Source organism: Felis catus, assembly GCF_018350175.1.
Source record: "Felis catus isolate Fca126 chromosome B2 unlocalized genomic scaffold, F.catus_Fca126_mat1.0 chrB2_random_Un_scaffold_44, whole genome shotgun sequence".
Taxonomy (NCBI): Eukaryota; Metazoa; Chordata; class Mammalia; order Carnivora; family Felidae; genus Felis; species Felis catus.
In genome coordinates this window covers 226,671-243,040 of record NW_025408505.1, presented here as the reverse complement: position 1 = coordinate 243,040, position 16,370 = coordinate 226,671, and the positions used below count along the sequence as shown (strand labels likewise).

The following is a 16,370-nucleotide window of genomic DNA, read 5'->3' as shown; positions in this document are numbered from 1 at the left end:
AGACATTAGGGGAGTTTGATGAAAAGACTGAGGGAAGGAAAACAAATTTGACTGCACTCCTCCTAAGTGCCAGGAACTGGGCTACACAAGTTGTATTTATGACATTTCATTTTCACACATGCACACAGAGATGAAGGAAGACATGAGCCCTGCCATCTATTAGCCTTTAATCCAGGAACTTCCTAGAGGAGGGAAGGCTGGACCTGCAAGGACACTCCCCCCACCTCCCAGTCCTCAAGCCCAGACCAGCCCCCAGCTCTACACAACTCTAGGTGAAAAAGGAGCAGGAAGAGGACCTTGGACTCAGCAATGGCTCAGAATGACATGGCCAGAAAGCTTATCTCCTCTGAATTCCAGTCCTTGGATCCCATGTTGGGAGGGAGAAACATGAAGGAATGACAAAGCACAGGGAAGATGTTCCCTAAGGACCTTGGAAGGACACCTGGAGGTACTGCAGGAAGGACACCAAACAGCAAACTTCACTGCTCTCCCCCAGCTCATCAGGCTCATGTCTCAGCTGCTTTATCAGCAAACACTGCTCACTGGCCATTAATGATTTTTCTTGCTCAGAATATAAATTATTCTGATGTTAATGCGGTTAATATTATACTTTTTTCTTTTTTTAATTTTTTTTAACGTTTATTTATTTTTGAGACAGAGAGAGACAGAGCATGAACAGGGGAGGAGCAGAGAGAGAGGGAGACACAGAATCTGAAACAGACTCCAGGCTCTGAGCTGTCAGCACAGAGCCCCACGCGGGGCTCAAACCCACGGACCGTGAGATCATGACCTGAGCCGAAGTCGGACGCCTAACCAACCAAGCCACCCAGGCGCCCCTATACTTTCTTCTTTAGCAGCCATATAATATCTATCTTTCTTCATGTGTGTTTCAAACAGTTTCAGAGAAATACCTAAGCCATGAAAGAAGGGCTAAGGTAAAATGAATTGTGTTTTTATAATGTGACAGTTGGTGGAAACGATTAAACACGCTTTTTAAAAACCCGTAATAAAGTAAAACTTAACTTATGTTATTTTAATTTTTTATTAATTTTTTTATTTGAGTATAGTAGACACACTATGTTACATGAGTTTCAGATGTACAACCTAGTGACTCAACAAGTTTAAACATTATGCTAGCTGTGCTCTGTGTTTACAGGTCTGATTCTGCTTTTTTGCTCGCTTGTTTATTCATTTCTCTCTCTCTTTTTTTTTTTTTTTAGATTCCACATAGGAGTTAACTCACATGGCATTTGTCTTTCTCAGTCTGACTTATTTCACTTAGCATAATACCCTCTAGGTCCATTCATATTGTCACAAATAGCACAATCTCATCCTTTTTTATGTCTGGGTAATATTCGATTATGTATATAAACCAACTTTTCCTTATCCATTCCTCAATCCGTGAACTCTGAAGTTGCTTCCATACTTGGCTTTTGTAAATAATGCTACAACAAACATAGGGATGCATACATCACTTCAAATTAGTGTTTTGATTTTCTTTGTGTAAATACCTAATAGTGATATTAATCAATCATTCATTTATTACTATTACTATTTTGCAATACTATTGTTAATTTTTTGAGGAAACTCTATACTGTTTTCCACAGTGGCTGCACCAGGTTGCATTCCTACCAGCAGTGCAAGAAGGTTCCCCTTTCTCCACATCCTCACCAACACTTCTTATTTCTTATCTTTTTGATTTTAGCCATTCTGACAGGGGTCAAGTAATATCTCATTGTGGTTTTGATTTGCATTTCCCTGATGATGAGTGAGGTCGAGCATCTTTTCATGTGTCTATTGGTGATCTGTATGTCTTCTTTGGAAAAATATCTATTAGGTCCTCTTCCCCTCCCCCATTTTTTTAATGTTTATTTACATTTGAGAGAGAAAGAGACAGAGCGTGAGCAGGGAGGGGCAGAAAGAGGGAGACACAGAATCCGAAGCAGGCTCCAGGCTCTGAGCTGTCAGCACAGAGCCTGATGTGTGGCTTGAACCCACGAACTGTGAGATCATGACCTGAGCTGAAGTTGGACGCTTAACCCACTGAGCCACTCAGGCACTCCACCTTTGGACTTGGAAGTAATGAGAGGCACTACACAGATTCTGGAAACCATGCTCACAGTTAAAGCTTTCTGAAATTCACCCAGCATCTGAAAATTCTCTTCCTCATTCATATCTTTATTCTGGTAGAAGTTCTCTTCTTTCCAACTGGAGTTGACACACAGGAAGAACCAGACCCTTCTTCTTAATTCCTGAATTAACACAGCACTGGTATTTCACGAATAACAGATATTTCCTAAGGTTGGTAAGATAAGTGTGCTTCCACCATTCCAGAATAGGAGGTATATACAGTAGAATATTAGACTGCTTTCCTCTTGAACATCAATCAGCCATTCATTTCTCCAGAAATTTTTGGATGGCCAATGTCTCTGGTCAGAGTGCACATTTCCCAAAATAGAACTGGTGACCTACTCATAGCCTCTGCGTTCATCTGCACAACTCAAGTTGGATAAAATATACACCATTTAATTCTGCAGAGTCATTCAGCCCTCATCTCCTTCATATCCAAGCAGAATAAAGACTGTATGAAATAATTTTCATTACCAAAAGAAGCATTACTTCCAACAGTTAAATGCAGCCTACCCTAATCCAGCTCAGTCAACTATTATCTTCTGTTGCCTGAGCATAAGGCATGAACTGACTGTTCTCATAGCCATACCCCAGGAGACTGCATCCAGAGCAAGAGTGCAAGACACCAGGTCATCCAGGACTGACCTCAGAGGCTTTTGTCTCAAGGAATGTGAAGCTCCCGAAAGAGCCACCATAAGGAGTCTGGGACAGTGTTGGGGTCCTATGGTCACATAGCCTCAGGGCCATAGGAGAGTAATGGAGAGTCGGCCCCTGAGAGAGCACCATCAACAGCAGAGCCTGAGCTGAACCCATCCCCTGAGAGGCTTACAGGTTCCTCCAAAGAAGAAGGAGGATTGTTAAGGGGCACAGGGGTCTCTGTAGGCACACCCACCACAGAGCAGATGGTCAGGGACACATCTCCTGACTGAATCACGAAGTATGGAAACAGAGTCCCAGTGGAGGAAGTTAGAGGGAAGGAGAAAAGGTGAGATCCATCAGTCATGTTATAGAAGGAGACATCCCCTTCTTTGAGGTCTAAGAAAACACCCACCCTGTGGGGAACTTCATCACAGATTTCCTGACTCTTAGGTAGGATAAGGGCATATAATTTACCTCTGCACCACCCCAGAACCCAGAACCCCACTTCTGACCCCTCTCTGTACCAGTCTTTCCTCTCCACATCTCCCCTACAGACCCCCAGAGCCCACTCGCTTCTGTTTCCATTCTTGATCTCCACCTCCCAGTAGCAGCGCCCTGATGTGATGGCCTCCTGGCCCAAGATGCTACAGCGTCCTCCTGGGTCCTCAGTTGTGTCCTCCAAGGTCACACTAGTCTGTCCACCAGAGACAGCAAGGTGCGGATGTGCAGACGCTGGATCCAGAGTGACAGACACTGCAGAGAGAGTTGCCAATCATGCAAGACTTCCCCTGCCCCATAACAAGGGCACACAACCACCACCACCACCCTCAGACACCTAGTTGCATATGGGAAGGGCTAAGCCTCCTGAGATGAGAGTCTTGTGACTCAAGTACACAGCTCTCCAAGCAGGAGAAGTAAGCATAAGACTGATCTGAGGGTTAGATGGGTCACAGGGAACTTGAGGACTAGTCTGGACTCATGGACTTAAGAATATATAGACTCAAGGACTGAAAGATTTCTATTTAGAATCCAATATCAGCCACATCCACTAAGCTCAGCTATGTGAGTTTCACTGCCCCGTCCCACTGCACAACCATTGATGGTGCCAGCATTTGTATCACCACAGCAAGCTAAAGGAGACATCAGAGGCCATGGGCAGCAGTAGGAGTACCCAGAAAGAATGTGAAGTAACTCACAGGCCTGGAACTTCTCCTTCCGCCAATCTACAAGAGAGCCATATTTCACAAATGTAACAACAAATCAGAGATTTGAGGTGACTGTACATATCAGTGTCGATATCTTTTGGAAAAAATCGTTTGGAAACATTCAACTGAAGCATTTATTTCTTTACACACACACACACACACACACACACACACACACACACAGCCATCATGCTACAGCCTTCCCATGAAAGCCAAGCTATAAAACTTAACCACTGAGAGGCTGGGTAACAACCTGAAAAGAAAGCTCTAGACCCAGATTTCACCATCATATTATGCTTTCTCAAGAATCCTTAGCCACACATCTATCCTGAAAGCTAGGTTTTCTTGAGAAGAATTGGGGAGATAAAAAATTCTGAGGCCTCCATTTATTTCTAAAGAATTGATTAAACTGAACTTGGAGGTTGAATCTAAGCCATGGTAGAGACCATACAACCTGGCAGAGCTGAACTTGGAGGACAACTACAAGCCCTGGGCAAGGAGAATTCAGGACACAGCATCAGAGAAATTGTCCCTAGTCAGAAGGCAATGGAGAGGTTTCAAGGAAGGGAGAGACAGAAGTTCAAGCAGAAAAGACATACATCCAGTGAAAGGACAGACACTATGAACTTGTTTCCCCTTTTCGTGGGTTATTGGGAGGAAAAATATCCCTATATGTAAGGGGAAATCAAAAACATCGGGTCTAGTCATCTGCTTCCCCCCTTAATTGCTCAGAGAGATCGAAATCACCAGGAGAAACCCCACGTGGTAGGTACCCAAACCCCATGTCCTAGGCCCCCTTATTCATGACACTGAAAAATTATTTTTCAATTTTTAAATACGATGAGATCAGATATTACTTCACCTCACGCTATGAGCTGATCTATATGCAAATATTGATTCTACTGTGATGGTATCTGTCCTTACAAAATAAAAAGGTATACTAAGTATACATTAAAACACATGCACTTCAATCCATCAGAGAAGGGGGAATGCTAAAAGAAGACTATTTGATCCTTATTTTTAATAAATAAATCCCAGGAATCAGTGAGACTCTCTAAGGGGGTTTCCTCACACATCTAGCCCCAGGTCTCCTGCATCCCTGGCTCCCCCTTCTCTGCTCTCATAGTCCATGTCCATGATCATGAACAAAACAGCTGGGACAAACACCCGCGCATGCACACACACACATACACACCCCACACAGGTTCAAAGGACCCAGATTCTTAACTCACACCGGTGCTAAGTGATGTTCTGGATAACCTTTCACTGCTTTAGGATCCCCCACACCACACTTCTGCCCCAACTGCTACTGGAAGCTTGAGATGGTCTCATGATCAGAAGCAAACTCAGTCAGAAAAGTACTTCAAAACCGCTCAAAATACTGTAACACTTTTCAGAAATCTCTCAAAGAGGTATCAGGGAGTTTATTACTTCTTGTGCACCCAAAAACTGTGCACACCCTCTGTGTACTTTACACTCAAACCACCGTGATTATGATTTGTGGTCTCTCTTCCACCACTCTGAGCTACCCAAAATCTCTCCAAGAGGAATCACAGGATTTCTACTCCCTTCTCATCTCCTCTCTTCCTCACTGCTTTTCTTTCCCTGATTTGTTCCCAACTTTTCTCTGGTAAACAATTTTCACTCCTCTAACTTTCTCCTATCGTATCTTCACATGTTGCCCTGATAAATCAAACCAGTAACAAGCCCATCAGGTAAACATGCAATTCTCCTAAAGGAGAGATAATGGTTGTGAACAATTATAAGTTACAGTTCTTTCAAAAAAAATTTTTTTAATGTCTTCCTCTGTTACACAAACATACACATAGGATTTTGTATATAATTGCAGGTAGCTCTCAGACCCACCACCAGGAGTCCATAAATATCCTGGAAGCTCTGGATCTCAGATTCAGAACAGGCAATTTAAAGCAATTACTTTCACAGCAAGCAGGGAAGTTTAGAGGAAGAAACCCAACTTGGACAAGGAGCATGAGGAAACAAATGATGACCACCATTCCAGGGGACCAAGACAAAAACAGGAAAATCAAAAGTAGATCTGCAAGATGTAGGAATTTCAGGGTAAAATGGATTCAGAACCAAGGATCCCCTTAGGAATACCTGAATCGTAAGCAAGCAAGAATGATATCTGAAATCTTCTAGAGACAGCAATTCCTGGTCTACAAAGCCATTACTGTGTTACAACTGTCCTTATAAATGAGCACTCTTTCATCACTGCTCCAGCAAAAGCATCAGTTGAACAAGGTGTGTTCAGATGAAGTTGCTAAGCCCAATAGTGACCTACAGTAGAAGACATGTCAGAATAGAGGCAGATCTGTGTTTCCCAGAAGAGTCCCTGAAGTCTTCACAAGGAAACAACTACATGACAAGAGGAACAGGGACACCCACCCTGTCCTGGTATGGGGTCCACTGACAGAGAAGGGGGAAGAGTTGAAGCTGAAGGGATAAGGGCACAGAAAATTGAGTTACTCACCTGCATACAACAGCGCCTTCCTCCAGCCTGAAAAGGGACACACTCTAGTGAAATATGAGCCAGAACAAGAATGCTTAGCATTGATCTACTGGCCTTGCCTCCTCTCTGTACTACAGGTGACACTCCCAACAGAGTAGGGAGGCTGGAGAGGAGATATCCTCCTGCAATGTGCAGACAACAGGGTATTGGAGGAAATTCCCTGGATCACAGGTCAGAAAGCCTGAATTGCAGGCTGAGTTCCACCCCAGCCTGCTGCAGCTGTGTGACCTTTTGCAAAGCCATTTAGTATCCTGTGCCTTAAAAACCTCAAATATTTTTATTCTATCTCCATTCAGTTTTGCTTCTATGAAAATATTTTAGGGAATAAAATATAAATTATTCCATAATTATAAACAGAAATCATTATTACATCCAATGTTTTCCAGCAAAGAGATATTTGGGAAAGAACACAAAAGGGGACATGAATTAAGGATAGGGACGTTAGGTAAGATCTGGGGTAAAAGGGGCCAAACTTTCTCAGAAAACACATCACTGTTCTGGAGCATTGACAGCTGACCCCACCACATTCCCACCCATGGTCTGCCCAGTCCTCTACCCATACTTTGTGACCAGCACCTCCAGGAACTAGAGAGAAAAGACTCTCCCTGGATGGTGTTATATGCAGGGGACACACTCCTAAACTTAATGACCCCATTTATTTACATAGCTTCTTTGCCAAAATCTCAGAGCATCCAGTTTGAATGAGAACTAGTTGCATTGAAGGCTAAAAAGTTGGCAAGATGGTGGGGTTTCAGCACTGGAATAAACCCAAGATGCGTGACAGACTCCAGGGACCACCATTACCCCAGGTTCCCAAGCACTGGGTGGGAAACAGCACCCCAGATAGGGAAAGTCCATGGAGCAGGGTCCTGCCCCCCACCAGGTTCCACTTCTGCCCCAGGGAAGGGTCCGTATGTCTGTGCCTGAAACAAGGAGAAGGGACACCTTAGCTTAGGTAGGACAGGAGACCCAAAGACAACTGGAGAGTCACTCACCACCCAGGTAAATGGATTTCCTCCTGCCTGAAAGACAACACAGGAAACTGGTGAGCTAATAACCAGAGTGTCTCTTACACAGGGGACTCAGAAACTTCTGGGGAAAGAACAGAATTTACCGAGATCTTCTTGGAGTTCATCTGAAAGAGAGTGAAAAATAAGTCTGAACTCCCATCCTTAAGAAAGGAAAGACTGCACCTAGAGAACCCATAAAAGGACTTCTCTGTACCCTGAAGATCTAACTCCAGACCCGCCTCCACAGCTCCAGCTGTCCTTTCTGGACCTGTTCAGCCACCTGCTTCCAGCCAAGCCCCTTGCTGTCAGCTTGTCCTCTGCACCACCTTCCACACTTGCCTGCCTTGGCTCCTGACCTGCCTTACCTCTGGCCTTCAACGCCTCCTCCTTTGTCCGCCGGGCCTCCTCCTTGTCCCTGCGCAGTCTCTCCCATTCCTGCATCTCCTGCCTCTTTACAGTATGTTCTGTCTTGATGTAATAGGCAGCCCCAAGGAGTGAGAGCATCAGCACCACGAGGCTCACTATGAAAGCTGGCTTCCAGGGAGAGGCCTGGGGGAAGAAGGGCTCTGCGGCCGGCCAGAGACCCCATCAGCGGCACAGACCAGGGCAGCCCAGCCCAACACTCACAGAAGCCCTAGGCCACTCCCTCTGGCCCTGCTGGGAATGGGAAGTAGTGCTGACCTGGGATGAAAATGGCCATCGCCTTCTTCTGGTCCAGGACGGGGTTGAGGACTGAGCAGGTCATGTTCCCTGAAGAGCTGTCCCTCACCACCAGAGCAGACTCCACGCTGAACAGCCCTTCAGTGTCTTGGGCATGGGTCTCAGAGAATGTCAGGAACTTTTCCCCATTAGCAGCTCTCCACTGTATCTGGGGCTTTGGGAACCATCCCGAGGCCGTGCACACCACTCGGACCCCGTCCTCCTCTGGCCCTGTGATGTGCACTTGAGGGACAGAGCCCACACCTGTGAGAGAGAAGCTGGAGAGCACAAGGAGGCCTTCCAGAATCCAGGGATGCCAGCAGAGCCTTCCTCTGCACAACTCTGGTGTAGCATTGCATTCCAGGGCTCCCTGGGGAGTGGTCCCTGCAAGGATTAGAGCAGGGGTCCTGCCACAGGGAACAGAAGGAAGGAGCATGGGGACCTGCAGAGGGCAGGGCTCTTCTCCCATCCATAAAGCTGGGAAGTCCATCACCCAGAGTAACACAAAGGAATTTCGTCCCAAGTTCTATCCTTCTCTGCTCTTCTCACCTCACACACTCTCCAGGGCATCTGCTACCACACTCAGTACCCTGTGGTAAATCATTTCCATCCTTGACAACCCTACCTACTTCCTGAGCTCCCCCCGCTAATATCCACATGTTAGCTCTGCCAGGATTCCTCACAGATGCTTCAAACTCAAACCCTGAACTGATTCATATTTGGCTTCTCTGTGATAGGCTGATGATGAAAATATTCCCAGTCCTTAAGCCTGTTTCACATCCAGCTCACCTTCTGCCATATATTTTTAATGCCTTCACACTCTGCTTCCGGGTTCCATCATGGGACTTATCTGGGCCACTGAGAGGTCAGGGAATGTGACTCCAGCAGAGTTGGAAAGTACTTGTGCCATTGCCTTGCCCTCTGCCACAGGAAGGACATGCTTGGGCTAGAGCAGTCCTTCCAGCCAAAGCTGTCCTAGATCAGCCAACAGCCCAATGAACTTCACCCGTGTGAGTAAACCTAGTCAAGGTCGACTGTCAGGACAAAATATATTAAAAGGCAGAGGCTTCTTGTCCCTGTTGAAAGTAAGGTCCCTTCCCATCCTTTTCTTATGCCATTTACTTGAGGAAATTTGTGATTGTGGGGGCTTTCTCTCCTCTTTGAAATGTATATACGTCCTTTGCGAAAACTACATAGACTTTTTGTCGGGGTTGTGATCCAGGAATGTGTTTCTAAAGACCATGGGAGCCCTCTTTCTGAACTGTTAACACCAAGGTGGACAGCACCCCTCTCTCCCAGTTACTGGGGGAGTGTAGGAGCCTAACCTCATTGGGGACCAGGGCCCAAATGCAAAACCACTTCCTGTCATAAAGATGGGAGAAGTTGTAAAAACAAACTGTTTTAACTTTTATTTGTCTGGAAAACTCTTCATCTTTCCTTCCATTCTGAATGACAGCCTTGCTGCATGTTTTTTCCTTTCAGTACTCTGATATATCATGCCACTCCCTCCTGGCCTGACAAGTTTCTGTTGAAATCTCTACTGAGTAACAGGAGGAAGTGTTGAACCACTATATTGCACTATATTGAGCCACTATATAAAACTACAGGTTAACTACACTGGAATTTAAAAACCTTTTTTTAACTTTTAAGATTGGAGAATTTTTTTTTCCTTGGGATAAAGCCAATCAGCTAACATAGATGGTCACCACAATTACCAAGTACATTTAGGGTGCACTGCCCATGACAAATGATACTGTCAAGTCCATTTACTTGAGGGCTAGTAACTGTCTATCCAGAGAACATGTATGTAACAAGTTGCGTCTGCATGGCTATGTAAAAAGGTGAGATTTCTTCTGTCTTTGAAACCCCTTGGTAGATTCTCTGGGAGGTACATCACTTACTGGTTAATGCTAATGCCATAATAAAAATGTTTTCTTTCCCTACTGCCTTTGTGAAGACGATTTCTGGATTCAGAGACTTTGTCTTTAATTATATTTCCCCTACACTTAAGATGTATGAGTAAGCACCATTAAGATTTGTCAAACACAGCTCAGGTGAGCTGAACTCCCCTAATGCTCAACTGTAAATAAATGTTTGTTACTATGCGCAGCCGAGATTTCTATGTTGCACAGCATTATGACAGCAATCAACAACTAACACAAAATAGCAATACTTCTAAATACTACTACTAAACAACAAATTGCCAAAAAACATGCAAACAAACAATTAAAACAAAAAAAAAACCTTGGGAGTCTCCAGTCCCTTCTCTCCAACCCCCAAACTCTTTGTGTCCCCAAATCAACCCACTCAGTTGGGTCTACTTTCCAAACATCTCTGACACTGGAACCCCTTCTCTTCTCCCACCCCACTGCTCTGACATCAATTCAGGGAACCATCCTCTCCACCCTGTAACTACATGTCTTTCTCCAGTCTTGCTCACTTTCTATGTACCCTCTCTCACAGCTGTCAAAGCAAACCTCCTCCCAAAAACACCTCCCTTCACTGCTCTGTTTAAAATTTCTTCAGCTCTTCCTCCCAACTCTGTAATACACCACACAAAGGCTTCTACGGTCTGGCATCGCCCCTAACCTCAAAACCCCTCACCACTTCTTCCCAAGTTCTCCCACCCGGGCCACTCCAGCCCCAGGACTATTTGGTTAACTGTTGAACTGCTCGTAACCACAATCACCATGCTCTCTGTGCCCTTCATCATCCACCAGGGCTCTTTGGAACACTTTCTGGATTCACTCAAGTACCTGCACAAGCGTGTACTCCTCATGCACTGTTCAAGATCAATCCCTTCTCTCTGCTCGTGGACCAGGATTGTCACTTCTCACCAACCTCCCATCCACCTGTCTCACCAACCACATGGCTTCCTTGTCTGCCCATACACACCAGCCACACTCCAACCTTGGTTGTTTCACATGAGTAGTCCTCTGCTTGGAAATCTCACCCCCAGATACCCACTTAGCTAAGTCTCTACTCACCACCATCTAACATCCTCTATAACCCATCTGTCTGTCTATTTACTGTCTTTAACATAAACTCTGCAGGACAGAGATCTCTATTTGGTTCACTGATGTATTCAGGTGCCCAGAAGGGGACCTGGCACTTAGTAGGGATTCTATATATCTTATAAGGGTATAAAGAATTAAGTGGGTTGGGAATGCAAGCTGGTGCAGCCACTCTGGAAAACACTATGAAGCTTCCTCAAAAAAAACTACAAATAGAAGTACCCTATGACCCAGCCATTGAACTACTAGGCATTTATCCAAGGGATACAGGTGTGCTGTTTCGAAGGGACACATGCACCCCCATGTTTATAGCAGCACTATCAACACAGCCAAAGTATGGAAAGAGCCCAACTGTCCATCGATGGATGAATGGATAAAGAAGAGGTGGTATATATATACAATGGAGTTACTTGGCAATCAAAAAGAATGAAATCTTGCCATTTGCAACTACGTGGATGGAACTAGAGGGTATTATGCTAAGTGAAATTAGTCAGAGAAAGACAAAAATCATATGACTTCACTCATATGAGGATTTTAAGAGACAAAACAGATGAACGGAAGGGAAGGGAAACAAAAGTAATATAAAAACAGGGAGGGGGACAAAACAGAAGAGACTCATAAATATGGAGAACAAACTGAGGGTTACTGGAGGGGTTGTGGGAGGGGGATGGGCTAAATGGGTAAGGGGCACTAAAGAATCTACTCCTGAAATCATTGTTGTACTATATACTAACTAATTTGGATGTAAACTTAAATAAATAAATAAATAAATAAATAAATAAATAAATAAATAAAGTTCAGGCGTGGGAAAAAAAGATACTGGTATATTGTTAGGATAGACAAATTAATGCAAAACTGGGGGCAAAGGGTATTGAGTAACAGATAATTAGCCAGTCCTTAGAGGAAAATTTTTAAAAGAATGTACTCATGAACTTGCATGCATTGATGACAGAGTTGTAAATCAAAAGAAATATTTCTGATTTACTTTTCATCAATTTAACAAAAATGTGATTTTATACTCAAGTCATAATACTTTATTTTAGGAAAGAAAACTTAAAAATAAACTGGTGATTGGGGCACCTGGGTGGCTCAGTCGGTTTAGCGTCCGACTTCAACTCACGTCATGATCTCACAGCTTGTGAGTTCGAGCCCTGCGTTGGGCTCTGTGCTGACAGCTCAGAGCCTGGAGCCTGCTTCAGATTCGGTGTCTCCCTCTTTCTCTGCCCCAACCCACTCGCATTCTGTCTCTGTCTCTCTCAAAAATAAATAAACATTAAAAAAAAGAAATAAACTGATGATTTTTCTAACAACAACAAGAAAAGAATTAAGTGAGTGATGGGCATTGAGGAGGGCACCTGTTGGGATGAGCACTGGGGGTTGTATGGAAACCAATTAGACAATAAATTATATAATAAATAAATAAATAAATAAATAAATAAATAAGTAAACATTAAAAAATTTTTAAAAAGAATTATAAGGATTCCTATTGAACTAATCAATAAGTGAAAATCGCTCCTTTCCTCATCTCTAAAATGAGGGGACTGATTCACTTGGCCCCTGAGGTCGCTCCCAACTCCAACACTCAGGACACTAAATATAGATCAACCACTCACCTGCCACCTTCAGCTCCAAACTGGCCTCTTCATAGAAACTTCCCTTTCTGAAGAAGCAGGTATACAGCCCATTGTCGGAAGCCTGGACCTTGTGGATACGCACAGTGGCCTCCCCCTGGCTGAGGAAGTCCTTCACCAGCGAGGTCCGCCCTGTGTACTGAGCCAGCTGCTCTTCTTTCTGTTCCTGCTGGTTTTCATAGATGAACACTGCCTCTGAGAACTTGGAGCGGAACCACCGCAGCTCCATGTTTTCCACATCCATGGCTGGGGACACATGACAGGGCAGCGTGACGTTCCCACCAATCACTGCCACAATGGGGTCCGAGGGGCCAACCACCACAAACTCCTCTGTGGACACAGACACAGGAGTGAGAAAGTGGAGAGACACAGGTAGGGAGGCATGGAACACATACTGTCAGGTGGGGGGCCCAGGCAGGCAGGGGTGAGTAGCAGGTGGGAGGCTCTGACCTGACAGACTGAGCTGTGACCACTCTGAATTGGGACAAGATCTTACCACACCTTTGAAACCCGGAAATGATATCAAAGAGACTCCCTCAGCAGCCTGTGTTCTTGGTTTCGAGCCCTCCATGAAGGACTCTCTAACTCAGGGTTTCTAACCTTCCACAAGCATTACAATCACCAGGAAGTCTTGTAAAACACTGACAGCTGGGCTCCACCCCCAGAGCTTCTGGCTCAGTACATCTGGGGTGGATCCAACGATGCACATTTCTAAGGGGTTCCCAGGAATGCTGAGACTGATGTTCCAGGGACCATACTCTGAGATCACAGCTCCAGCTTGGCTCCTCTTAGAACAGGACCGAAAACTGGTTGAAGTTTATTATTTCTGCCCATGTGTTTCTCCTCTGGTGAACTACATGTGCATTAAAAACTAGAGCCCACAGTTATTTCCATTAAAACCTGCCCTCACTCCATCACACAAGCACCCAAATCACCACCACGTTTCACAGGCCTTGGTCTTCTGAGACCTGGTGGACACGTCACGACATGACACTTCTGCAGAAAGAACCCTGTTGGATCGCCAAAGAGTGACTTCTCATCTCCTGTGCTACTCAACTTTGGCTGAGTCACTATCCGTCTCACCTGAGGAATGACAGTGACTAGTCTCCCTGGGACTATCCTCTTCCCGGCCCGATTTGTGTGACCCTTTTAACCTGCAAGTAAAACCAGGTCCCCTCTCTATCCAAGCCCTCCAATGCCTCTCTGGTTCCCGAAGTGACCTGCAAGCCCAATAAGGATGATCCCTCAGTGCTCTCTCATATCCAACTCTTGTTTCTCTTTCTTGCTCACTCTGTCCCACCCAACACGTGCCTCCTCTGCTCCTTCAACACCCAGGCACACTGCCTGCTTTGCTCTGGCTGCTCCCCACTCTGGAAACCCTCTTTCCATGGGGATCCGGACAGGATGGTACTCCACATCTTCATTCCCATCTCACTGCCTACACCGACCACCTTATGGAGACTACTGCCTGCCCACACACCCTCCTGCACCGCTGACTGCCCACCCTGCTCTACTTCCTTCTCCCATACTGTCCACTCCTCTAACAGACATAGATTCCATGGAGTTGAGGTAGTTAGTACTAACTGTCTCCTGCCAGAATGTAAGCTCTGTGGAGACAGGGACTCTGGTTTGTACATAGATCAGCACCTTACACAAACTTCATACCCTGTAAATATTTATGGAATGTAATGAATTAATAACCGAATAACTACTTAGATACCAATAGAGCCAGCAAACAAAAAATAAAAGAAATTTATTTTCACACTTTTCATAGTGAAATTCACATTTTTTTACTTTGTAAGACATAAACTCCTCATTGGACAACTGTCTTGGTCCCCTTCCCTTATTTTATGATCCTGGGACTCTTCCTTTTTTTTTTAATTTATTTTATATACATTCAAATTAGTTAACATACAGTGTAGTATTGGTTTCAAGAGTAGGACCCAGTGATTCATCACTTGCATATGACACCCAGTGCTCATCCCAACAAGTGCCCTCCTTAATGCCCAACACACATTTAGCCCATCCCCTACCCACCTCTCCTCTAGCAGTCCTCAGTTTGTTCTCTGTATTTAAGAGTCTCTAATGGTTTGCCTCCCTCTCTGTTTTTATCTTACTTTTCCTTCCCTTCTGCTGTTTTGTTTCTTAAATTCTACAGATGAGTGAAATCATATGGTATTTGTCTCTCTTGGACTCATCTCGCTTAGCATAACACCCTCAAGTTCCATCCACATTGTTGCAAATGGCAAGATATCATTCTTTTTGCTCACCGAGTAGTATTCCATTGTACATCTATACTGTTTCTTATTTATCTATTAATCAGTCAATGGACATTTGGGCTCTTTCCAATACTTTGGCTATTGTTGATAGTGCTGTTATAAACATTGGGGGGGTGTGCCCCTTTTAATCAGTATTTTGGTTTCCTTTGGATAAATACTTAATAGTGCAATTGCTGAGTTGTAGGGTGGTTTTATTGTTAATGTTTTGAGGAACCTCCATACTGTCTTCTAGAGTGGCTGCACCATGTTGCATTTGGTTCTGGGACTCTTCTTAAATATTTAATTATACCTAGTGGTTGGGGGACCACCAGAACTTTCCGACAGCCAGGGCCTCCACCAAGAACCATCTGTCCCGATGGAGACACAGCAGGGCTCCCAGAGACTCTCGCCCACCCAAGGGAGATGCAGGAAAGGGGATGGGGACACACTTACCTACAAACCCCCCAGCAGGCAACTGGAAGAAGAGAAGCAGGGAGGTGAGACTGGAGAGCAAAGAGCCTCTGCGGCAATCCTCCATTTCCTCAGGGCTGGGGAGACACACGGCAGGAGGCAGGAGAACACCTACAGAGACGAGGAGGGCCAGCCCACAGCTCTGGGCCTCAGAACAGACAGAAGGGCTCAGGGCTGATAATAATCCCCAGAACAAGAAGAGTTTCTGCTACTAGTCATTATGCTGATGGGCTGGGGGCCCCAGGACAAAGGCTGCTCAGGACAAAGCAACTGGCCTTACTCCCAACAGAGGGCTCCATCAATTCCCCATGAAAAGTTGACCCTCATCCTCTATATCTCTGAGGACTTTCTGCCCCAAAAAAAAGGAATCCAGGAAGGGGCTTCCTGTGTAGCTTAGTCGGTTAAATATCTGACCCTTAATTCCAACTCAGGCCTTGATCTCAAGTCATGAGTTCAAGCCCCATGTTGGCACAGCGTGTGAAGCCTACTTAAAAAAAGAATAAGAGGATCCCAGGAGAGAGAGAGCACAGAAATGATAAAATTTGTCCTGGTCAGACAAAAAGGGCTTCAAACCACCTACTGCTGGGTGGAGTGGGGGTCCGGCAGCAAATAGTACTGAGAAGAACAGATGCTGGAGGTGACTACTGACTTCTCCAGATTCAGCCACTCTCTAGGCAACCACCTTAGGCTAGTTTCTTGACCTTTTCTGCCCCAGCTTCCTCAATGTCAAATGGGGATAGTAACGGTATCTCACCCCAAGATACAAGAATGTAGTGCTACACA

At 45.0% G+C, this 16,370-nt stretch overlaps 1 protein-coding gene across 2 annotated transcripts in view; it reads right to left on the bottom strand.

Moving 5' to 3' along the window:
- Positions 1 to 2,160: 2,160 nt before the first annotated feature.
- Positions 2,161 to 16,370, bottom strand: part of LOC111560582 (butyrophilin-like protein 1) — a 54,404-nt gene continuing 40,194 nt past the window's right edge. The window contains exons 3-11 of one of the 2 annotated variants that reach the window (XM_045051512.1): positions 15,570 to 15,698; positions 12,841 to 13,188; positions 8,196 to 8,477; positions 7,880 to 8,080; positions 7,619 to 7,639; positions 7,500 to 7,526; positions 6,466 to 6,492; positions 3,966 to 3,992; positions 2,161 to 3,522 (exon numbers count right to left, since the gene is read on the bottom strand). In XM_045051512.1, coding sequence (XP_044907447.1) covers positions 2,858 to 3,522; positions 3,966 to 3,992; positions 6,466 to 6,492; positions 7,500 to 7,526; positions 7,619 to 7,639; positions 7,880 to 8,080; positions 8,196 to 8,477; positions 12,841 to 13,188; positions 15,570 to 15,654 — 1,683 coding nt within the window. In that variant the 5' untranslated portion in view covers positions 15,655 to 15,698 and the 3' untranslated portion in view covers positions 2,161 to 2,857. The remainder of the gene's footprint in view (positions 3,523 to 3,965; positions 3,993 to 6,465; positions 6,493 to 7,499; positions 7,527 to 7,618; positions 7,640 to 7,879; positions 8,081 to 8,195; positions 8,478 to 12,840; positions 13,189 to 15,569; positions 15,699 to 16,370) is intronic. The other variant, XM_045051513.1, reaches the window with a different exon arrangement.